Genomic DNA, 25578 nt, shown 5'->3' with positions numbered 1-25578 from the left:
TATAGTATACGCTATTATATATTTCGAGTAAAATTTTCCTCCGAGAGAACATTTTTTAATATAATCTCAATTGTCAACTCGTTTGACATTTACCACTCCTTATAATCTATTGTCTCCCTTTTATCCCTTCTATTACTTATGATCACCAATCAACGCGTTGTTAAACGAGGATAAAAACATAGTATAACTAGTAGGGGCATTCTTTCTCTGCGTTCGAATTTCACTGCCAGTAACTGCCAGTACTAAGAAATGTATAGTGTATGTAACGTAAATTATAGATTTTTAGTACTGGCAGTTTACTGGCAGTGAAATTCGAACGCAGAGTTGGTCGGTACTTTGATCTTTTTGTCTTTGATCACGTGGTATTTCGCCATGTTTTTGGACTAATATTCAGTGGTGTATCAATCGTTCAAAGAATCTGCGTTACATTTATGCCGTGAAAGGAATGTATAAAAATTTTATAAATTTTAAAAAATTAAGAAAAAGTTACAAAATTATGTAAAAAATAAAAGAAATAAAAATAATTTATAGTTTTATATTCACAAATATATAATATTGTTACCTCTGTGATGCACTCTCACAGATTTCACACTACCACATATACAATAATAATAATAATTGTCTGATTGGTTCCTCCCAAAAACATGGCGGATGCGCAGAACGGATCGACGCAAACCCCGAAAAAGCTCGAAGTGCCCCTACTAGTTATACTATGATAAAAAGGAGCTCACAGCATCTTTCTCTTTCTAAAGTTTGTACATCCTTAAAGCTGAAAACATAGGCCTTGCGCAATCTATTTATTATACATCTATGGATATAACAAATTTTCTAACCTTTGGAAATGTCATCTTCGATAATTCTTATTTTTTAAATCTTTGTTTTTACGCGAAAAAATGAGGATTCTAAAATAAAACTTTGTTCAAAGTAAATAAAAGATCTGCAAAATTCGTGAGATAATTTATTAAATATAATATACATGTGTATACATACTATATTCTTCTTAACTTTTATAGTTTCCTTAAATATCGTCATCATATTTTCTGCAACATACTGCAGTTGTATTATTTATTATAAATATACATATGTACACATGGCCACTAAGAGGCAGATGTTATAATTTAGATTAGAATTAATTTGAAAAAATTATCCAATCTTATTAAAAAAAAAGCAGCAAACTTAAATTATTTGTCAATTTTAATTTTGCTGAATTAAAACAAGTCTTCTTATTTGTATTTATAGTAATTTATAACATAAAACATTTTATATAACTCTTTTAACAGTTTTGAATAATATTGACATAACATTTTAATTTTAATTGATACTGAAATAATCTTGGTGAAACAATAATCCATAAATATCTTTTAAATATCTCTTGAAATACATTGTACTTCTTTGAAGTTAACATTTCTGAAACAAAAAACAAGATATATCCAAAAAAATTGTACTTTAACTTATGAATTAAAAGGTTAAGAATTATATATAAATACAATTATATATACACACACATATACATACATAAAATTTATATAAAAATATGAGAAATATTGTATTGTTAAATAAAAAACATCCTGTTTGCTCATAGTATGATTGCTTACAACTACCAACTACTTAAATTCTTACTTCCTGATTAATTAATCAATAAATTAAATAATAAATAAAGGAAGTTTTGTGGGCACTCAAGTATTATTTGTTAAATATAAAAATTAATAGTATTAAATTTTTGAAAAATAATATTTACCTGTTATTTGTGCCGCTCGAATTACTCAATTGATAAATTAATAGCAATTGCAACTTTTATAGGAGCATCGTCGATGGATTCTCTATGAAATCCTTAAAGGCAACTAACCATTGTGCACCTACCGCACCATCAATGGCACGGTGATCACAACTAGCAGTTACAGACATATATTGGGCAGTTGTGAATCTGTAAACATATTTATAATATTTACATTATAATTGCATGTTATATATAATAAATAAATTTTTGATGGAAATATTACAAAGATTTACCCTTTCTCATTTTTGGCAGGTATCAGTCTAGTCTCTGTAACACCTACAGCAAGAATAATAGATTGTGGAGGGTTTATTATGGCAGCAAAGTTCTTAATTCCAAACATGCCTAAGTTAGACACAGTAATTGTTCCTCCTTGAAACTCCTGTGGTTGCAATTTTCCTTCTCTTGCTTTCGCAGCTAATGCCTTCACTTCTTTACTAATTTGAACTATACCTTTTGTATCGGCACCAAACACTATGGGAGTAATAAGACCACTATCTGTGCTAACTGCTACACTAACATCTACATTATTGTATCTAAAAAAAAATTCAAAATTTGTGTTTATTATAAAATATTCAAATATCTTATAAATTATATATGATTATATTTATAATAATAAATGTAATAATATACTTACTGTCTGATTACATTTCCTAACCAGGAACTATTGCCTTCTGGGACTTTTTTACAAGCCATAGCCATTCCTTTAATGATAATGTCGTTCACACTTAATTTTACTTTGTCTTTTTCTAATAATTTATTAAATTGTTCTCGCATTGCCAATGCAGCATCCATTTTTATATCCATTGAAAGATAATAATGTGGAATTGTCTGCTTGCTCTCTAACAAACGCTTAGCAATAATAAGACGTATGTTTGATATAGGGATATCTATTCCAGTTGGTGCCCCAACTGTTGTTATTCCTGGTTGTACAACAGCACCTTCCAGATCTTTGGATGTTACAGAACCATATAACCCTGTTCCTTTCAAACCCTATAAACGAAAGAAGAAAGAATATATTATATCTTTTATACATATATTTACAAATTAACCGTAAAAATACTATTGTGCCTAAATTAAATATATAATATATTAATTTAAGCACTACATAACTAATTTTGAAATTATTAATTAAAAAAGTATTATTAAAGGCTAAAACTCAAATTGAAAGACAAATGGACAAATTAGCTTATACACTTGCTCATTAGTTTCAAATATAAATTAACATTTTTATAGTACTTGTAAACTAAGTCCTTTCTCAGTTGCTAATCTTCTTGCTAATGGGCTAACATATATCTTTTCTCCAGAAGGTGGTGAAATAGAAGGAGCTTTTGCCACAGCTGGTGCAGGTGATGGTATATGTGTCGATGGTACCAGTGGTGTTGAGACTGCCGGTGAAGGAGGTACAGGAGGAGGAGCACCCACAGGAGTATCATCTTTAAAGTCCTTAAATGCAATTATACTTGATTCATCTTGTACAATAATACAAACTAGTTTGCCTATGGGCACATTTTTTGTTCCTGCAGGTATCAAAATTTTAGCCAAATAACCTTCTTCGGGAGTTTCAAATCCCATTGTGGCTTTATCTGTTTCAATTTCTGCTAGTAAGTCACCTTCATTTAATTTATCACCTAAGAGATTAAATATAAAAGATTTAAACTTAAGAAATAAATCTATACTCTTTTATTATAATCATGATCTTATACTTGTTATATTATAATATGAATAGAGACAATTCCTTTTACCTTCTTTTTTTTGCCAACTGATTATTGTTCCTGTCTCCATAGTGGGAGACAATGCTGGAAGTGGGACTTTGATATGATCAGGATAATCCACGTAAAACCTGAGTTGTTGTTGCCATGGTGTTAATGTACAACGTAAAACAGTATGATGCTGAATAAGAACCCTAAAAAAGAAAAACATTTTTTGCAGAATTTTCTTTGTGTATAATGAATAGTGGTTATATATGAATTTTTTTTTTTTTTTTTGTATTTGACATTATTATCTCTTGACAAAAAATTAATATGCAAATAACTACATTATAAAAGCTTCGATTTTCTGTGCAAGATTATATTGGAATTAATAAAATAACCTTAAAAAAATTGTTTCGAATTGCAAAATGTAAATAATTATAATTAAGTTTTGTATACGAAAATACTTATAGATCTCAAACGAAATACCTTTGTTGATGTTTTCTGTGAAGATAGCGGATAACTATAGATCTCACAGCGTTGGTTCGTACAGAACCACAGACAGAACGGGCCAACCGTATGCTCGATATGATTCGTATCATATCTGTCAAAATTCTTAACGATGTTACGAATCAATCTAAAACTCTTGATGTGCGCGCACAAATCCAATTTCGAGTTTATCTTAAATATGACGATAATTTGTTCGACAATAATCTAAGTTTATCGTGAAATTATAAGAGCAAATGACCAAATGACGGACGATATTAAATACTAAACCAGAGGTCGTCAGCAAGGTCACGTGGTTTTTTCACATCAAGGTTGTGTTCGAAAATACTACATATGAAGATAGAACCAAATTAGAGACTCTCAAATAAGAGTCGCGAAATAAGGTCCTCGATGTTGATTGGTGCCGCCATGTTTCAGCTAATGCCGCGAAATTAACCTTTGTAAGGCTTTAAATTAAAAAATACGAGTTATATAAATAATAAATTTTATTTCTTATATCATAATTCATCGCCATTATTTTGCTATCAAAATATTTTTTTTTTTTTATGTTTTTTACATGCGATCTTACATCTAAATAAAACAAATCTTCGAAAAATTTTTAATTTTAATTTATGACAATTGGGTATGAAATTGCACTGTATATAAGTTAAAAATAGTTTTTGTAATTTATTTCTTATGTTAAGATGTGGTTTAGAATCGTACATTTTTTGTCACATTGTCGGAATATACGTTTCACTTGTAAAAATGCATTAAATGTTGCTTGATTGACAAAAAACAATGCGTTTTCTTTAAAACAACATATTGGTACTAGTTTCGAATAATTTAGTATTTCATTTTTTTTTTTTTTTTTTTTTACAAACGGAACGAATACAGTTTTTACATAACAGAGAGGTTTTTAACAAGCTATGGATTATTAAGAAATTATTATTATATATTATTATTATTATTATTATTATTATTTATTTTTATATTATTTCTATATTATTATATGTTTATTTCTATATTATTATTATTATTATTATATTATTATTTTACATATAAAAGTTATGCGAGACACAGTGAGCGTTCACACACTACTATATACATTCATACTATAGATATTTTAGTTGAAACATGGCGTCACCCATGTAGCACATGTTCGTTTTATAAACGTTTTCTAAACGTATCCAATATTTTTTAACCGTCAAACACCAATAAGAAACGTTTCAACAGAAACATTTTTAAAATCATGGTTTAAGAAACGTATATTTTACGTTTCTATAAATAGAACAAAAATTAATGTTTTAATTCAAAATTATATATATACACATTATTAAGACTGTACTTATTAAAACGATCCCCAGATAGCACAGAAAACTAAAAGATGTCTAAAAGATGTCTTCTAAAAGTCATAATTACGTTAAGTCGACGAAAAGATGACTTTTTGATCATCTTTTCGACAAGACAAAAAAGATCTATTTTATAATATACTAATATAATATAATTTTATAATATTTTATAATATTTTATAATATAGTATTCTTTTGTTTGCCGCTACGTGGCGTGTTCAGACTTAACTCGTATTCAAGTTTTCATAACATGTATATAAAACCTAAAAAAACAGGTACTAAAAGTATAATTTAAATTATGTCTTTTTTGTCAGTTTGACTTCTGATGTAATCTCGAGAAGAGATTCAGAACATGAAAATAGATGGATTATATCCATATTTGCATTATTTTATTGAATCTGTGGATAAACAAATTTTTTACAAATAAAGGAAAAAAATCGTATTTTGACAGTTTCTTAAACGTTTTTTTTTGTTAGAAAATGACGTTTCCCTTAACGTTTTTTAAGTGGACATTTTAACCAATCAGAAACGTTTTTAAAAGCCGGTTTAAAACGTTTCGCAGAAACATTTGTGAAACGTTTTTGAAACGAATATGTGCTACTTGGGCACCGACCTAATCTTTAAGTTATTTCGTGACTCTTGAGGAGCTCCGTAAAGTTAGCCGAACCACTTTAATTTTTTTATAATTAAAATTAACTATTTGTTTGGAAATCGTGTGGAGATGACCGGAAGTCTAATTAAAACGTTTGGAGGTTCATCGTTTTTTTTTAATTAAATAATTAAAATTTCGATGTAAAGTTTGCCGAACATTTTTATTTTTCGTCTAATCTAGTTAAACAAGAGTTTATTCAATGCAGAATCGTTAGGTGGTCACGAATAAATTCTTTACAACGTTTAGAGGTCCATAGTTTATCCGAAAAAAATGAAAAAAATCATGTGCGGTAAAATTCCAAATTCTTTTAAGGCTGATTCACACTTTGGCAGAAAAACAGAAAGCAAAAGCCAATCAAAACTCGCGTTGGCAATTGGCTGTTGAGTAAAGAATTTCTAATGTTTTTATATGATAATATGATTGCGATCCAGGAGAAACGTCAGATGTTTTAAAACATTTGATTGATCAATCAAAATAAATTAAGTAAAGGTTTCTTTAGCCTGATTGGTTAATACAGTACTTTTTAAACCATCTGTAGCAATTTTTCGACTACGGCTTATATGTCATGCACACACTCTTTCATAACGCATAATGGGTCATCTACAATGGCCGTAGAACGTAAGGTCGCAAGCAAATTGACCAATGACCAATTTTCGAAAATGCTTGACTGTCATTGGTATATATATGTATATATATATATATATATACCACTGTAATAAATCAATGATTTATAATGATAAAGATGATTCTACGTGTAGCATATTGCACTTTTGTATTAAACGTCTGAATATAAATTTTTCTTCGTATGTAAATATAATCAATATAAGTTAAATAACAAACATATTTATAGTCATTTTAAAGTTTCATTCTTTTCCTTTTTTGTCTTCCTTTAAATTCTTTCCCGTGTTTGTCTTCTATTAATTATTGTGTGTGTGTGTGTGTGTGCGTGTGCGTGTGCGTGTGCGTGTGTGTGTGTGTGTTTGTGTGTGTATTCTTGAAGTTTATAAGAATGTTTAGTAAAATGTGGGATTACACATAATTAATTCTTTTACATAATAAATTTAATTAAAATTATCTAATTGTGTCATGTGTTTCATATGTTATTTCAATCGCATAAATCTCAACAATTCATTAAAATTACTTTTAAAAAGCTAAAATAAAGAATAAAAAGCTTTTATTTTTATTTATATATGTATAATTTATTTATGTAAAATTTCTATATGTTCGGATTGTTATGGATGGGAAAACTCTATTGTAAGAAAGTTCGAAACCCTTTGATATGATATGATCTCTCTTTCTGTCGCCGCTTTTTACTCTGTTTCGCTTTCATACTCGGCGAGTCGCAGCTCGGAAAGATATAAGCATCAGTCCTAAGAATTATCGGCTTTCGGACAAAATTTCGGAACTCTTTGATGAAAGATCATTGCGCTGTGTACTTGTCGCTCTTTTGTGTCTAGCGACTTAGACAATCAAAACAATTTTAATACATTGCCTTTCAATACTCTGCCTGTGAGACGAGTTATATCAGTCTGTCCGAGACCATGAAGCAGTATCGACGGCGAGAATTTAGAAAGAAAATTGACAGAAGTTGAGTAAGTAATATTCATTATTAATTTAGTAATACATCATTATATACTTATATAATGTTTGTTATATATTTATTAATATTTATATATACACGCACACACACACGCATACACTTATGCAAATAATCTCTATATCTGTTGACATTTTTATTTTTGATATTTTTTGAGCGATAACGTTGCAACGGTCTTCAAATCAAATACTTTTTTAATTATCAAGTTTTTCATTTTCAAAAGCAATTAAATTATTCTTTCTTTATAAAGAAGAAAAAATTAATTAAAATATAATACACATTGAATATTAAGAAACTGATAAGATATCAATTAACAGATAATATTAACACTTAACATTCTCAAATCATATATTGTTTCTCACATATTTGTTCATATATTCATAGAATATATTAATTAAAAGTTCTATGAAATCTTTTTAGTCTTACATTATTTTTGTATATGATTAGATCATTATAAATAAAATATCAGTCTGACGACATGAATGATTCTCGAATAATTTTCGTAAAAAGAAAACAATATATATATGCAGTTGAACAAAATTTTGATAACGTTTTTCATCTTTCTCAGAATATAGTAGTTTTATAATTTTATTTTAATCTAATGTACGAAGTTTAACGTCACAAAGGTTAAAAATGAAAAACACATTTTCAGTTTCGTATATTCCAGAGATGTTTAATATTTTATATATTATCTAATATTATAGTTTTCTCAAGTTAAAATATGTGTATAATTTTACATTTTAATGTAGAATAATGTTACATGAATTACATTTAGTTTTTTCAACTTTTCTACATTTTTACATATTGATTAATAACACCAGATCATTAACCAGATTATTAACTCTATCTCGAGAACGTATTCCAATCAATCAAACCTTCTTTTCATAAAAGAATTCTTATACAAACTTATATAATAGTTGCTCTATTATCAGCGTTTCATAATACTATACATGTACGTATACAAATAAGTTATACAAATACTAGTAGAAATATAATAAGTGTTTTTAATTACAGAATGGATAAGAAAGATATTAAAAAAAAATTAGAAGATCTGATGGAAAGAGAAGAAAAAATAAAAAAGAGAAAAAAGGAATTAGAAACCTTATTAAACGAATAAAGCGCCGATGACGAGGCAGACGATATCGAAGAAAGGTATTTATGCTATAATATTAAAATAATTATATTTTAAATATTATTTATTTTTTATCTATATTCATATATTATAAAAAATATATTCATATATATAAAATATATATATGAATATATTTTTTACTTGAAAATAAAAATATTAATAATATAATTTATATAAAACTATGCCCTGTTTTCGCCCCGAGTGAATAGTTATGAATTATACATATATTAATCGATTAAGAAACGTAGTTACAAAGTACAAAACAATAGATTTTAATTGTTTAATTAATGCAGAAAAATTGAGCGAGATCAGTGGTAAATAGTCATAATAACGAACTTTAGATAGTTTTAGAACTCAGGAGATTCATTTTACAAGATTATGCTCATAGAACTTTTTAATTTTCTTTTGATGCCCTACAATCATAGCTATGTCTAACGCTGTTGATCAGAGATTCCCAAAAAATTGGGTATATGCTTTATAAAACTGGGCATATCTTTTGCAAAAATGGTTATCTTATTTTTAAATAAATAAATAAATAAATAAATATATATATATATGTATATTTATATTTATTTATATATTATTTATGTTTATTATTAAATTTTTTAAAATTTATTACAACAATCAATCACAAGAACAGGAATCGGAAGAACCGAAACAGCATCAGCAGCAGCAAAACAACAGCCAACATCGGGCTGGCGTAAGGCGCACCGAACGTGATGCGAGGTATGTTTATTAAATTTCGAATTATATTGTATATATATAATATATATATATATATATATATATGTATATATATGTATATATACATATATATCTGAATACATATCTTTCAAGATTTTTTAAATAATTATATGAACGAGCTTTAGATTTATACACATACTAATATTCCTCTTTTTATATTTGTTATTTTTTATAGATATAAGTGGTCAGCACGCAGAAAAGCGTATGAATCGAATAGAAAAAGAGAAGAACGAAGAGAAAGAGGACAAATAATAAGAAGAGGAGGACGAATGATGAGAAGAGAAGGAAGAGAAAGAGGTAGAGGAGGAAGGGGAAGAGGAAATGAAGGAATGAGAGGAAAGGGAAGAGGAAATGGTGGAATGAAAGGAAGGGGAAGAGGAAGTGAAGAAGAAATGAGAGAAAGAGGCGGAGGAAGAAACAATTTTATTTTTTATAATTTTTAAGTTTATATTGTATACATATACACTACACAATATTTTTTTTACATATAATAAAGTATACATGTATATATATATATATATATATATATATATATATATATATATTATGTTAATATATATATATATAATAAATAATTTTAAACTAAAATTCTCCCTTATTATTTTTTAAATGTACCTTTATTATCTTTTATTTTTTATTTTTTATTATAGATTACTTGTAGAAGTGACTTATTTTTAAGTTTATTTGTGATTTATTATAAATAAATAATAGTATTATAAATAAATAATTGTATTGCATCCGCGGATCCATTTTTATATCTCGTTTTCACTTTCAAACTTCTACACTCAACTCGTGCACAAGCAATTATAATTGATACTTTCTGAAAAAGCCAACTAACCTTATGCAAATAATTAATATAGTAATTCATAAAAAAATACACATTAGAATCAAAATCTTTCTTATTCTATCTCAGCTTAATTCTCTTATATATTATCTTATCTCCCCGCGATGATCGCTCTTCTGTCATCACTTACTATGGGGACCTTACGACGTGATACTTATCGATTTCAATGAAACTTATTGTATCGATAGGTCATCATGTGAAGGGGTTTTGGGTAAAGGAATAAGATGCAGTTCTCAAGCGGTCGCCAGAAAATTGAAATTAAAAAATTCCGAGCGTTTTATCTATCTATGGAATAGGGGGTATTTTCGAAGAGCGCGTGGCGTAGCGGCAGCGCGTCAGACTCGTACTAACAATGTTGCTGGTTCGAGTCCCGATGAGTAAACTTTTTTTTTCAAAGTATATTTTTTTTGTAATAAAATGTAATCTGTCACACAAAATAAATACATATTATGAATTTAAACATTTTTTATTGTTATTACAAAATGTAATCTGTCAATTATTATTACAAATATGTATTATTATTACAAAAATGCATCTTTCTGAGTAGTGATATAAGGAGAGTTCTAACCCAGGTGCTCGAGGGGGGAACCGTGGGCGCGGGGGGGAACCGCAGGCGCGGGGGATGACGTCACGCAGGTCCGCGACGCGGTTTGTAGACGAGGGGTTTGCGGGGAGGGAAGAGAGGTCCGCGAGTAGGGAGATGGATAGAGAGAGACAGCGCGATAGACGTTCGCAACACGGTAGACGGAGACGCGTGGTATAGGATAGGATAAGGAGAGCGCTATGTGCATTGTACATAGCGTAGGACAATGAGAGCATGATGTGGTGGGAAAAGGAGAAGATTACAATAGGAAGATAGTGTGAGAGAGAAAGAATGAGGATGAGGAGAAAGAATAGCGGGAACGCGATAAGACGGAGGCTAAGGCATACGCGAGAACGCAGATTAAATTTTTTTTTATATTATTATATTATTATTATATATTATATTATTATTATTATTACTAATTATATATATTAAATATAATCTAATCAATACTAAATGGAGGAGGAAGAAGGATGGGATAGATAATGAAGGCGCAAAACACAATACACATATTTATCGTAAACAAAATTTTTAATTATAAAAATGTGTATTTTTATACATATAGTGTGTGTATGTGTATGTGTGTTTTTAAAAAATGAAAATATAAAATCTAACATATGAAGTAAAAAATATAAAAAAATCTAAAATATAATATAAAATATAAAATATAAAAAGATATGAAATATAATATATATAAAATTTAAAATATAAAATTATAAAAATATAAAAAACTAAAAATAACGGGCGGCAGGGTGATGGGGAACGCGCGACGGCTGCTTCTGTAACAGAAAAAATGAACATTTATATTGGTACCTTAAAAAATACACAAACTTTTGAGCGTATTATATATAGATACTTACAATAGGACTCCTCTCCGAACAATCTGTGGAGTATCCGAAATACGTTGACATTTTCTGTCTCCGTGTCTAAAAAAGCGGGAGCAGGGGCTGTAACAGAAAAGAAAAATGAACATTTTTATTAGTACCTTAAAAAATAAATATTTAAAATTTGAGTATACTTACGATAGGGCTCCTCTCCGAACAATCTGCGGAGACAGAAAATATCCGCGTACATGTGCGGATACTCCGCGTCTAATTCTTGGGAGTGGGGACCATCGGCCCACAAATTTTCCCACTCCGCGCACTCCTTGCGATAGGCCCGCACCCAGCGCACCTCCTGCATGTGCGCTATGCTGATGTACCCAGGGATCGGATCAACACCTATTTTGAAAATCTATAAAAAAAAACATATAAATATATTATAAATAAAAAAGCGTATAAAAATAATAAAAACTACTTACATTTCCAAATAGGACCTCCAGTAGCGCCTGGAATAGGGCGCGGGCCATATTTCGCGCTCTTCGGAGTGCGCGGCGATAGTACCGGTGATATGGCACCCATTCGGGTACCCGTAGGTGGCGGTACCCTGTCTCAAACATGGCATGCATGAAAGCCACAATTTGCGATATTTTTAAAATCTTTAAAACAAAATGAACTGCACTTCACACAATAAAACTTACTGCACCACAGTCAAATACTTTATGCTAGCTCCAGCGGAAGCTAGGTAACGTCTCGGTGAAAAAATGGGTAGGGGATGAGCATGACATAAGAGTTAGTACGAATGTTTACTCTTCACAGCTGATAAAAAAATAAAAGCTGACGCGGACTGTCGCTCCACACAGCATTCATATAGATAATTATAATTGAATAGCATAACAAATATAAAATATACAATATAAGATAGGTAATATAAAAGATAAAAAATTAAAATAAGGGTAGGGAGGGAGAGCACACCACAGCGTCTTCTAAAAAAAAACATCATTATTAATATCTTTAAAATTTTATAAAAATGATAAATACATACACAAATCATGCAGAACTTTTTTGTTTACTACATGTGTGTATTAATTGCATGAGAGACAAGTCGCTTTCTTCTTTCTTCTAAAAAGTCTATCCTTCTTATTCTTTTTATCAATAGCAGCCTTACTTTTCGAAGATACCTTATTTCCGGAACATCTTCAAATTGCATAAGTTCTATATCGGTATTTTCCTTGACCACATCACATAAAAAATCTATTTTGTCACAGATCTTGAAAAACAGTGTTAACGATCTCGTATGAGTCTTTGGTAAACCAATTTCACGATTTCGCAAAAACTGCACCACAGAAGTCACAGAGCCACCGAGGACGTCGGAGTGTTCTCTCCACTGCATCTTATCGCGACACTTACACAATAATAGTTTTTATTTTTCACGCATTAGTCTTTTTTGTACAAAACGGACAAAAATTGCACGGTATTAATTGATACAGCGGTCTCAGACATCTAGCGCATTCATATAAATCATGGATTTGCTGATAAATTTCACTTTGATGTGTGCGCACCACATCACTCCCAATCTGTGACCTCTTCGGTAATAGCATGAAACACGACATACAATGTTTAACAGAAATCCCAGGTTTATAATAAAAAGATATGCACAGCCGTTTCATTTCATTATATGTACGAACTTGTACATCATCTAACGTATGAATAATAGGTTCCACAACATCACTAAAATCACTAGAATTACCGTCAAGAACACTATCGTGTAAGGATTCTAGATCTGAATCAGAATGCTCGGACGAAAAGTCCATTGAATCGGACGATTCGGTAAACTCGAACGAATTGGACGAATCGGATGAAATGTTCACCAAGAGTGAATCAGGCGACTCGGAAGAATCGGACGTCTCGAACGAATCGGATGAAATGTTCATCAAGTCATTTATAAACACAAAGTTTTTTTTTTCAGATATAAAAAAAATGTCACAAGGATGACCGCAAACTCGCATTTTCTTCCAAACTCGCTTTATCAGATGCGACAAGATTGTCACAAGGATGGTCGCAAACTTTTTTATAGCACACGCTTCTCCCAAATATATATATATATATTTTAATGTCACATCTCTCATCTCCGTCTAACTCGAGTATCACGTCTCATCTCCCTCTAACTCGAGTATCACGTCTCATTTACATCAGCATTTTCAACATCTTTAACAGAATGAATGTAGATCCAACTATATACATCATACGTTTTATAAAGAATAGGCGAAGAAAAAAATAATAAAAATTAGTAATAAAAACGGTAATTTATTTATTGCAAACATCATAGAGTAAATCATTTACAGCACATGTTAACAATTCACAATCTACGAGTGATTTGCCGTCAAACGTGTCACTCTCACATATCACTTTTACCGCATCGTAAACATTAATGATATTGTTGCGTTGCAAAACGCTAACAAATTGTTTAAACTTTTCATTAACAATATATTTTATTCTGACACAACCAGAAATGCATATGATCGATACCAGTCTTCAAAATCGAATAAATGCACCAATGTTTGCGGATGCATATACAAAGAATTATTAGACAATGTTAATTTAACAATCTTGGAATCAGTTAATGTAATCATTTGGATAGATAGATCGCAGATCCATAATAGCTCACTTTCAGTCGATTGTACATGTCGTTCAATATCGGCACGTTTCTGCATCAATGAGTGCCAGGTAACGATAGGCAATACTATTTGATTGCCTCGGTTATCACCAACAAGTAATTCCACATATGACATAGCTCTGACGCTTATTCCAATCTCCAAGTATTTGTATGATGTCGGGGTTAGAGCATATCTTTTTCCCAAGATACGACCCGCGCGACGAGACTCGGATGAAATGCTACAAAATTTTAGAAAAATGTTATTAAAAATATAATATTAATATAAATATTAAAAATATTATTTAAAACTAATATAAATAATAAAAATATTTAAAAAATAAAACTTACTCTTTCTTTGGCAGAGTGTTCATAATCAGGACGTAATAATTCATGTTGCTTCCTTTAGCGGAGACCACAAACGATTGACACGATACTAAATTATTTTAAGTATTAAAACACAATTTAGCACTACACACTGCAATGTGGAGGGGGTTATTGTTCACAATTTAGCACTACAAATTGCAATGTGGAGGGAGTGATTGTTGATACAGCAAGTTTTTTTTTTCCAAGCGCCTATATACAGCTGCTAATTAATAATTACATTCCAAAGATTTTAGCTGAATGCGCTTAAAATTTTCCATGCGTCGAGGTGCGACAACATTTTCTGATGAAATCACACCTGAATATTCTAAATGTACGTGACAAATTATCAAAAAGTAACTCGCAGCTGTATGTAATTTGAAACTACAAATTATCCATGCGCTAACGAATCTTACTAAAATGTTTAAAGTGTGACAAATCCGCAGCTGCATGTAATTTGAAACTGCAAAACTTTCGAGCGCCGATGTGCAGCTGCTAATTTTCGAAATACAGCAAGAAAAATTTTTTCGACATAACGTCATCGTTAGATGATAAATCCGCAGCTGCATGTAATTTGAAACTACAAATTATCCATGCGCTAATGAATCTTACTAAAATGTTTAAAGTGTGCGTGACAAATCGCGAAATGACAACTATATGTAATTTGAAGCCGCGGATCTTCCGAGCGTCGATATACGGCTGCTAATATTCGAAATATGACAAATTTTTTAGATGACGTGACCCATAGATGACAATCCAACGAGATATGACAAATCTGCAGCTGCATGTAATTTGAAACTGCAAAACTTTCGAGCGCCGATGTGCAGCTGCTAATTTTCGAAATACAGCAAAAAAATTTTTTCGACATAACGTCATCGTTAGATGACAAATCGCGACATGCGTGATAGAAACGTCTATGAATCGCGATATAAAATCGCTGCAAAGAGGTGCACCTCCATTATTTTCGACTCGTGCATCTTGTTCGGTCTGAAAAACATGGCGGAGCAAATTGTGTGGGAGCAATCCACCCGGGTAAATTCAGTGGAGGAGTACATTGTGTGGGAGGCGCAATGTAACGAATGTATTGAGTCGTTGGAAGAACAAAGTCGAATTAAACGACCACGATTATCGATCGGAAATCGACAATCGCTGATTGCTCGAATCGCGCGACTCGAAGGACTGAAAAATGTGTTGCGCAGGCGTTTCGTACACGCGGGTGCAGGATGCAGTTCGCGAGAAAATGGATTGATATGGCGAGAGATCGATACGGCGTTCGAAGGTCGTATCATGACTGGTGCGGTTATAAAGTAAATCATATCGAATCTCATCAATTTGTGGAACGCGAGCGACATTGTGCTCGAGCATGTGCGAGACATTATGCAAAAACACAGAAGTGTGAAAGTGAATACAGCGTTTAACGGCGAGTTTGTGGCGGGCGATAAGCGCGCCAATAAATCAATCAATACGAGAAACTTTGAACTCTTTTGTACATCCGATTTACGCGAGTAGTATGAGCGGCGAGTCGTCGAGCCCACCCTTGTATCGCTCGAAGAATTTCAGGAACGCGATAGCGGATGGGCATTATCGCGTATACTAAATTTGACTGTAAATATAAATAAATATAATCCTATGCACGCCGGATGTTGCGTGTAATTACCGCGAAAGATAATAATGAAACGAGCAGTGGTTAACGTGCAATCTCAAGACAATGCATGCTTTGCGTGGGCGGTGGTGGCTGCTCTGTATCCAATTGAAAGACACACAGACCGACAATCATCGTACCCGCATTATACAACAGTACTGAATCTCCAAGATATTGAGTTTTCAGTGACTCTTAATCAAATTAAAAAATTTGAAATTTATAATGACATTTCAATCAATGTGTACACCATCGAGAATGAAAACATTATCCCGTTACGCCTTACGGAGCAAAAGAGGGACAAGCACGTCAACTTGCTCTACGTGCAAGATGCGCGAGATATCGGACATTTCACGTGGATCAAGAATTTATCCAAGCTCGTGAATTCACAACTCAGCAAACACAATAGTCAAAAATATATTTGCGATCGGTATGTATACTTAATAAAACTGTCTAAAAATATTTAAAACAAGGCTATAAAAAAATTTTAACTTTTATTTTACAGATGCATGCACTATTTTCACTCGGACGAGAAACTACAGTCGCATACAGTAGACTGTGGAAAGATGAACGACTGCACTATCCGGTTACCGAGCGATAAAGATAAGTGGCTCGCATTCGCCAATTATAACAGGAAGGAGCGACTACCTTTCGTAGTGTATGCCGATCTGGAATGCGTTTTGGTGAAAAAAGAAGAAAATTTTTATCAACATCACCAAGTATTTAGTATCGCTTATTATGTATTGTACATTGCTCGTACGATAATACGTTATCCGCGTATCATTCTCGTCGCGAAGCCAATTGCGTTGCGTGGTTCGCCGACGAACTTAAAAATTTGGCGCAACATGTAGAAAATCTTTTAACAACCAATGTCCCCATGGTAAATTTAACGCAAGATGAATGGAAAGAATTTCGAAGCGCGACTCAGTGTCATATATGTGAGAAACCATTTGTGGAAGATGATGATACGCGCGTACGCGATCATTGTCATTTGACCGGACGGTACAGAGGTCCCGCGCATTCAAATTGCAATCTAAATTACAAAGAATCTTTTTGCATATCAATAGTATTTCACAATTTATCCGGTTATGATTCTCATTTTATAATCGAGGAAATAGCCACAGCGTTCAAAGAGGGAATCGATTTACTTCCGATAACAAAAGAAAAATATATTTCATTTACAAAACATGTTAAGGGTACGAAAGACAAACCGGGAAATCACATTATATTACGTTTCATAGATTCATATAAATTTCTCACAACAAGTCTCGACAAATTGGCATCTTTTCTGAGCAAGGATAAACTCAAAATTTTACAAATGGAATTTAAAAATTTATCCGCCGAGGATTTCAATTTACTGACAAGAAAAGGTGTCTTCCCGTACGAGTACATTGACTGCGTAGATAAATTGCAAGATGTGTGTTTACCATCGCGAGAATCATTTTACAGCTCCTTGACAGGTAACACAGTATCCGAGAGCGATTACGCGCACGCTGAGATTGTGTGGAAGCGATTCTCAATTCGAACGCTAGGCGAATATAGTGAGTTATACCTCAAAACTGATGTCTTGTTACTAGCCGGCATTTTTGAAAATTTCCACGAGAGTTGTATCAAGAGTTATGGGCTCGACCCCGCGTATTACTATACTCTTCCCGGCTACACGTGGGGCGCCATGTTAAAGCATACGAAAATTATATTTGAATTACTCACAGACATTGACATGGTTATGTTTATCGAACGAGGTATACGCGGTGGTCTGAGTCAATGTTCCAACAGGTACGCGCGTGCTAATAACAAGTACATGCAGTCGTATGACTCATCGAAACCATCAACGTACTTGATGTATTTCGATGTTAATAATTTATACGGATGAGTAATGTGTCAACCATTACCCTATGCCGATTTTCAGTGGGTCGATAATGTTTTCAATTTTGATGTATCATCGATCGCGCTCGATTCGTCAGGCTACATCCTCGAAGTCGACCTCGAGTATCCGCAACATCTTCAGGATTTGTACACTGACCTACCGTTTTGTCCGACACGCGACAAACCACCTGGCAAGCGCGAGGACAAGCTTCTCGCAACCTTATACGATAAGAAGCGTTACGTGATACACTACCGCAATCTGCAGCAATGTTCACGTCACGGTCTTCGTGTTACAAAAATTCATCGTATATTACAATTCACTCAATCTCCGTGGCTCCGTACTTATATAGAACTCAACACAAAATTTAGAACACTGGCGAAAAATGAATTTGAAAAAAATTCGTACAAACTAATAAATAATGCCGTGTTTGGCAAAACGATGGAAAATGTGCGCAATCGCGTAGATGTTAAACTTTCAACAAAATGGGACGGAAGGTACGGCGCAGAGGCATTAATTGCAAAACCAAATTTTCATAGTAGGAGCGTTTTTTCGGAAAATCTAATCGCTGTGGAATTACGTAAACTCGAGGTGAAATTCTACAAACCAATTTACGTAGTGTATTCTCGATATATCCAAGACATGTTTGTACGAATTTCACCACGATTATATGGTACCAATGTATCAGGAGAGATACAAAGTCATGTACACTGACACAGATAACCTTATATATCACATTGAGTGCGACGATGTGTACGAGAATATGAAACGCGATATCAGCAGATTTGATACGAGCGACTATGCGATAGACAATGCGTACGGTATACCGCTCGTGAATAAAAAGGTACCGGATCTAATGAAGGATGAAAACAATGGTACCTTAATGACTGAATTTGTCGGGCTTAGAACAAAAATGTATGCGTTGCGTGTGGATGATAAGAAGGATACGAAAAAGGTAAAAGGTGTCAAGAGTAACGTTGTCGCGAGAACGATAACGTTTGACGATTACACGCGGTGTTTGAACGAAGAGATTGAAATGACGCGTAGTCAATCGTGTATAAGATCAAAATTGCACAAGGTATACACCATTCGCGAAACAAAAATTGCTCTAAGTCCGTACGACGACAAGCGGTATATCGTACCTACAACTACTGATACGTTACCGTGGGGACATTATAAAATATCATTGTAAATAATTGTATGTATTTATTGTAAATAATTGTATTTATTTATTGTAAATATAAATTATATATATGTATATATATATATTCATTCATGTAAATTTATGTATATTTTTATTATGTTATATGTTTATAATAAATTATTTTTATGTATCCAAGAGTGCGATTTATCAAGTCCCAGCCATTTCACAAAAACTTCATCTCCTTTTTTTACGTATCATCTTTTCCACGAGATACACGTCGGGGTTAGCAACGCGTTGTAGTTCGTATTCGTAGAATCCTCCGGCTACTGGATTTCCGCACGAATCTTCGAGTAGATATGTCGCGGGATTAGTATTCTGTATTTTGACAATTTTAAACACTTCGGCCCACCAATTTGGTGTGTAACCTTTATCAAAAATGGTCTTGAATTTACTCACACGTATCGAATCACTCACTTTGAATCTCGCTGGAGCAGCAATTTTTACATTGTTGTATACTGTATTTAAAAGCCTATCAGCGATTGTAGGAGTGACATCGATAGGTCTCATATTAATAGTGCGATGTTTTCGCGCGTTATATTCTGCAATGAGTTAGGATAAAGCGTCGATCCACTTGTAATTACCATTTAGTGTAAACAATTTCCACATATTGTTCTTTAAAGTGCGGTTTAATCGTTCCACGATCGAGGCTTTCATGATGGAATACGTTGAATAATGATTAATGTTATGTTTCTTCATGAGTTTTTGCACATTTGCATTATAAAATTCCTTTCCTCTGTCTGTTTAAAAATTTTTCGGACATCTTCCACCATCTCGAATTAGTTTCGCAATCGTTTCAGACATTTCGTTTCCGCTCTTACTTTTGAACGGTACGGCCCACGCATACTTGCTCAGCACATCGATAACAGTGAGTATGTAATTGAAACCTTTGTTGACTCGTGCATAAGGACGCATCTCAACCACGTCTGCCTGCCACAGATCATCGTATCCGCGTACTATGACGCGTCTACGCGGAAAATTTCTTCTCGCCGGAGCGTGCAATTCTTCCACGAGCAGTCGCTTTTCAGAGTTGTTTTTCTTTTCTTGCATGTTTGATCGTGGCATATTTCATAATAATGTAAAAGTTCATGTATAATTCTTTATGTATCTTTTCCTGAGTCGGATGTAGTTTGCACACGTGTCTGAAGCATTTTCTGCATTTCATGCATCATTATCTGAAGCGTTTGCACGCGCGTTTCGAGCGCAATAATTGTTTTCTCAATTTCTTTCTGCCTATTCCTCAAAAGTTCAACACTCGTTTCAACGTACCGTTTGTTAGCAGCATCGTTATCATCTTCCGGTTGCGCTACACGTCGTATCTTGCGCAATCTTGCGTCAAAGCCGGCGCTAGTCAGACACAGAGCGTTATCTCGCACATATGTTCTTAGTAATCCGTTCCATTCATAGTATGCATTATTCGACATACCGAGCGATACTCCAAATTTATTAATTGACATTTCAATACGAAATGTTTTGACAGAATGATTAGTATCGTCAACATGTTGTTTAATTTATAATAAGACCCGCCTCGCGAAGCTCTTCGATAATTGACATGATTTCATTGCCGTGAGCATTGTTACCTGCTCGACGCCAAGTTTCCAGCAGCCGCAAACGATCTACCAATTCGTTGGGATCGTTCCAATGCACGTATTCAATTTTATTCTCACTCAGTGTCATAGTGCGTGGTAGGTTTATATCTTTTCCAATTTTTCTTTTGATAGGAAATAATGAAGCGATTATATATTTATATTTGTATTCTTTGTTGCCTAATACTGGATTACGCACATTATTATCACGTCTATGCGCGTTTATCGCCAGTAATATACTTTTATATTTATGCATATTGTTCTCTGTATATACAGCATCGTCGGGAATTCTCTTGAAAATTAATTCGTAGAGGCCCGGCATCTCCGCATATTTTACTCCATCGATGATTATATTATCATTCTTATCCACTTCAAAATGTTTATCGCCGAGCATCATTCCTTCGTCGGAAAATTTAACACCGTATACGTAATCCATCTCGTTATTTACATCTTGGCCCAAAATTGCTCCGATATATCTTTGTCCGAGCGGACTAAGTTGTTCTCACAACATATTCTGACCCTCGGATGTTTGTAATTGACGTTGAACCGACGTCACAACCGCTTCGGGTGTCTCAAAAATTTTTTCGACGAAAGAAGACGAGATTATTTGAGGTTGTTGTACAGCTTTTATCGGAGTCGATTGTTTGTGTGCATTCGCTTTGATTGACTTGGTGTAGAAGTTATCAATGAATCGTTTGATCGTTTCCGTCCCCCATTTGATATTTTTTCATAAGTCAGTGAAATGTTTGATCGTTTCTACTTTATGCTCTCTTGTTCTTCTCTAGGTATACCAAACGACTCCACTTTCGATGCATCAGATTCTACATCGATGGTATTCTCAACAATTTGTTTTAGAGATTCAGTGATTGGCTTAAAATGTCTCTTCAAAGCGACGTCTTCCTCAATTTTACCAGTTTTTAAAGCGTGATATTTTTTGCGAATTGATTCGCTCGTTTTTGCAATCTCTCTCACAATCTTTTCACGTTCATCATCAGCATCATTGTTGTTTATCATGATGGATATTTTGTAGACGTTGTTAGACTGATGTGTTGACAGCGACTAACATCTTTACGGTATCGCAAATTCATCCTTTAATTAATTAAATCCTTTTCTATATCGTCCATTGGTCAGCTAGTTGTCTTTATCAATAACTACGAATCCATACTTGTGCTGCCAGCATTTCTGGCATAATGCGTGAAAATCGTTGTATGACATGTCAGTATTTACATGATCGTTGTACACATGTTTCAGGTTTGTACTATCCTGTTGAAATAAAATCAACAGATTCGCATTGTCGCGTATAAGATGCTTAGGTATCTTGGCATACGTTTGACAAAGATAGAAACAGTCGACGCTCGAGTGTCGACCCATTGCAAAGTATTCTCTTATCGTATCTTGTTTATCGCACGCCACGTCATCAAAGATAAAAATGGAATTCGGAAGCGCCTCACTTGGAGCAATGACTTCACTATTATTAGAAAATGTGAAATAACCAATTTCGTCTATCGGTGTCAATAAATTTTCCAAATATTGATATTTCGGTTGTTGAAGCAATTTTGAGTATACGTACAGGTTCTCAAAGCGAACACCGTACGGACTTTCAATTAGACTTATCAATACATTAGTCTTACCACAATTCGAAGGACCGCAAATAATACCGCGTATAGTAATTGGTAACATGTTTCCATGCTTGCGTATTTCTTTTTCAAGCATTAGTCTATTATCAAAGTTTGTAACTTTGATTATCGTCGCTTGCCGCACAAACCGCATTTTGAGAATGAGTCATGGGAGGACCTATTTATAGATGCGCATCGAAGCGAAACCGCTCAGTATTGAAAATGTTTTTTCATCTGTCGGACGACTGTCATATTCTCGAGCTTACCTCTGAACAGTTGCAATATATACCAAAGATTATTTTATTGAGACAATTTAGCCGTTACGTGGAACGACTATGGGACAAACTTCCCGAACATATAAAGGCTGATTCTGAAGTACAACGGTATCGTAGATGTTTGCGACATTATAATTTACCGTGGCAGCAAACACATATCGACGGTCCAGCACCATTTATTAAAGATTGCTACGAATGTCAGCGAGAATTATAAGAGGTAGCGGTCTATTGAATCGTGCGATAAACGCGCTTCCTATCGAATTACATATTCCTGGATATCAGTTTTGCGGACCGGGAACTCGTTTAAAAGAACGATTGGCTAGAGGCGAGGTTGATACCTCGAATGGATTGATATCCATTGGACGCTGCGTGTCGCGACCACGATATAGCTTACTCGTGAAGCAACGACCTCGGCGAACGACACGTTGCGGATCGTATACTAGCTGTGAAGGCGCGAGAACGTATTACCGCGAGGGATTCGACTCTTAGTGAAAGAACGGCTGCTACGGCTGTTTGGACGGCCATGAAGGCAAAAACGAAATTTGGTATGGGAATGAAGATGAAAAAATCACCGAAAAAGAAAAAGATGTTGAAAAAACGAATACTTCCAGTAGCGAAGCGTGATGGTATTTTACCGATTTTACCATTGTTGGGAGTAGTCGGTTCTTTGGCTGGTGGAGCAGCGGGAATCGCAAAGACTAAACGATAGCAAGGCCGCGCAACGCCAATTCGAAGAAATGCAACGTCACAATCGCGCTATGGAGGTCGTGGACTTTATCTCGCTCCATACAAGCGTGGACGAGGGTTCTCAACGACTGCTAAGAAAAAAAAACGTTAAAAAAACGTTAAAAATGCCTGCAGGTGTAACAACTAACGTACAATTGGAACAACTTGCAAGACGTATGCGCATACCTTTCTTTAGAGGCGTTTTCATGTGCAATAATTTTGCGATAAGCGGCGTGCGACGAAACGAGAGTTGCATTGTCAATTTGGACGACGTTGAGGGTCCTCGTACTCATTGGGTAGCATACGCAAAGAGGGGAAATAATGTTGCGTATTTTGACAGTTTTGGAAATCTTCGACCGCCCGAGGAATTGGTGCAATATTTTGGACAGAATGTAACAAAAATTGAATACAATCATGCGTCTTATCAAAATTATAATCAGAGTATTTGCGGAGAATTGTGTCTACAATTTCTTCAAACGATTAAATTTAAAGCCTAACACTCTACTGTCGTGACTCAGTATTCGACATGTCACTGACACTTACATTGACTGGTAAGAGTAGCGTTCTTGCCGTAAGCTACTTTCCAGCCATAGATTTGAACGATGATGATTACGAACTTAGTTTAATGGATTTTGAAACTTATCATACGATACCGAACGTGAATTCCTCGAATAATAAATTTTACTTTGACAACGACGACAAGGAAATTATGATTTCCGAAGGATCGTATGAACTGCATGGTATAAATGAATATCTAACGCATGCAATTTTACAATACGATTCCCACAACATTGTTAATAACAATGATGAGAAATATCCAATAGTGATTCGCGCTAATCATAATACGTTGAAAAATGAAATTAAATGCATATACGGAATAAATTTTAATAAGCCCAACAACATAAGATCGTTGTTGGGATTCTCGAATCGTGTATTGCAGCCGCGGAAATGGTACGAATCAGATGTGCCGATAAATATTATTAACGTAAACATTATTCGTATAGAATGCAGTGTGACCGCTGATGCATATAGCAATAGTAAGCGCGTACACGCACCGGCATAAATGGTGTCCGTCGGTAAATGTGTATGTACGTACGTGTATGACAACCGATTCACTAGAACAGTAATTGTAAATTTGCACCCATTTTTTATGGAATATGTTTCTTTGCTATATATATGAAACCGATCAATTTCTAATATATGATATAATTAAAATTTTATGAATGCCGGTATTCGATCCGCAAGACTCAGCCACGTTTCTTGAAGGAATAAAAAAAAAAACATGACATAAGCGCGAGAGCGAACGAGACGAATATAAAGACAACGCGGTGTCCTATAGCTCTCTCGCTCATTCATGCGTAGAGTGAGTGAGACAGAGTTATAGGACACCACTAATCGGCATCACGTCTTGTCATGCTTTCTCTCTCGATCGTGCGTCTTGCGCTAAGGATGCAACATCGGATTGCCTCCCACTTTTTTCTTCTCCGTTGCATGAATTCCGCCGCGCTTCAAGTGACACGTATGTACGCGCTGCATGTGTATGTGACGCTTTCGGTTGTCATACACGTACGTACATACACATTTACCGACGGATACCATTTATGCCAGTAGTGTTATAGTGGGGATTCTAAGCCATGGGGCGCTGAGGGGGGTGCGGGGGCGGGGGTATCTGGGAGGCGCGAGGGGTCTGATGTTAGGGAAAGGGGGGTCGGGGGGGTGGGGGGGAAGGGTCCTACACACGTTCGAAAGTAGATGTTTATCTTTGCGGTTGATTTTATAGCCGGGGGCATTTTAGAAGTCATAAAATTGTTTTTTTTCTAGTTTTATGATCATTTTATGGTCATTATATCATTAGGATTTTAAGCGCCGACGTTCGGCAGCTTTGCACCCTCGCGGAAAATCTTCCATAAAACTGGAGCAAAACATCTTCCATAATTTTTAGGGAAAGAACTGCAACTACAAGGTGTTTATCTTTGTGGTTGATT

The 25578-nt window shown here is 33.9% G+C and overlaps 2 protein-coding genes, 1 long non-coding RNA gene and 1 pseudogene across 3 annotated transcripts; 1 reads left to right on the top strand and 3 right to left on the bottom strand.

Moving 5' to 3' along the window:
- Positions 1 to 945: 945 nt before the first annotated feature.
- On the bottom strand, positions 946 to 4264 carry Muc (dihydrolipoamide S-acetyltransferase muc). The gene is made up of 7 exons (XM_072910135.1): positions 3955 to 4264; positions 3520 to 3680; positions 3014 to 3405; positions 2412 to 2767; positions 2011 to 2310; positions 1739 to 1924; positions 946 to 1407 (listed from the first exon to the last, which is right to left on the bottom strand). Exons 1-6 carry the CDS (start codon positions 4065 to 4067, stop codon positions 1795 to 1797), a joined length of 1452 nt encoding a protein of 483 aa, XP_072766236.1. The 5' UTR covers positions 4068 to 4264; the 3' UTR covers positions 946 to 1407; positions 1739 to 1794.
- A 7329-nt stretch (positions 4265 to 11593) lies between these two features.
- LOC140675546 (uncharacterized) lies at positions 11594 to 12011 on the bottom strand. Its single transcript, XR_012048408.1, has 3 exons — positions 11875 to 12011; positions 11713 to 11799; positions 11594 to 11631 (listed from the first exon to the last, which is right to left on the bottom strand). It is a non-coding gene; the product is annotated as an uncharacterized lncRNA (long non-coding RNA).
- A 4052-nt stretch (positions 12012 to 16063) lies between these two features.
- LOC140675589 (uncharacterized) lies at positions 16064 to 16792 on the top strand (annotated as a pseudogene).
- A 2775-nt stretch (positions 16793 to 19567) lies between these two features.
- Positions 19568 to 20440, bottom strand: LOC140675588 (uncharacterized). Its single transcript, XM_072910172.1, has 2 exons — positions 20212 to 20440; positions 19568 to 19758 (listed from the first exon to the last, which is right to left on the bottom strand). Exons 1-2 carry the CDS (start codon positions 20438 to 20440, stop codon positions 19568 to 19570), a joined length of 420 nt encoding a protein of 139 aa, XP_072766273.1.
- Positions 20441 to 25578: the final 5138 nt, after the last annotated feature.

This window comes from Anoplolepis gracilipes, unplaced genomic scaffold, assembly GCF_047496725.1.
Source record: "Anoplolepis gracilipes unplaced genomic scaffold, ASM4749672v1 Contig19, whole genome shotgun sequence".
Lineage (NCBI taxonomy): Eukaryota > Metazoa > Arthropoda > Insecta > Hymenoptera > Formicidae > Anoplolepis > Anoplolepis gracilipes.
The sequence above is the reverse complement of the archived record's forward strand: the minus strand, read 5'-3'. Positions and strand labels throughout refer to the sequence as shown.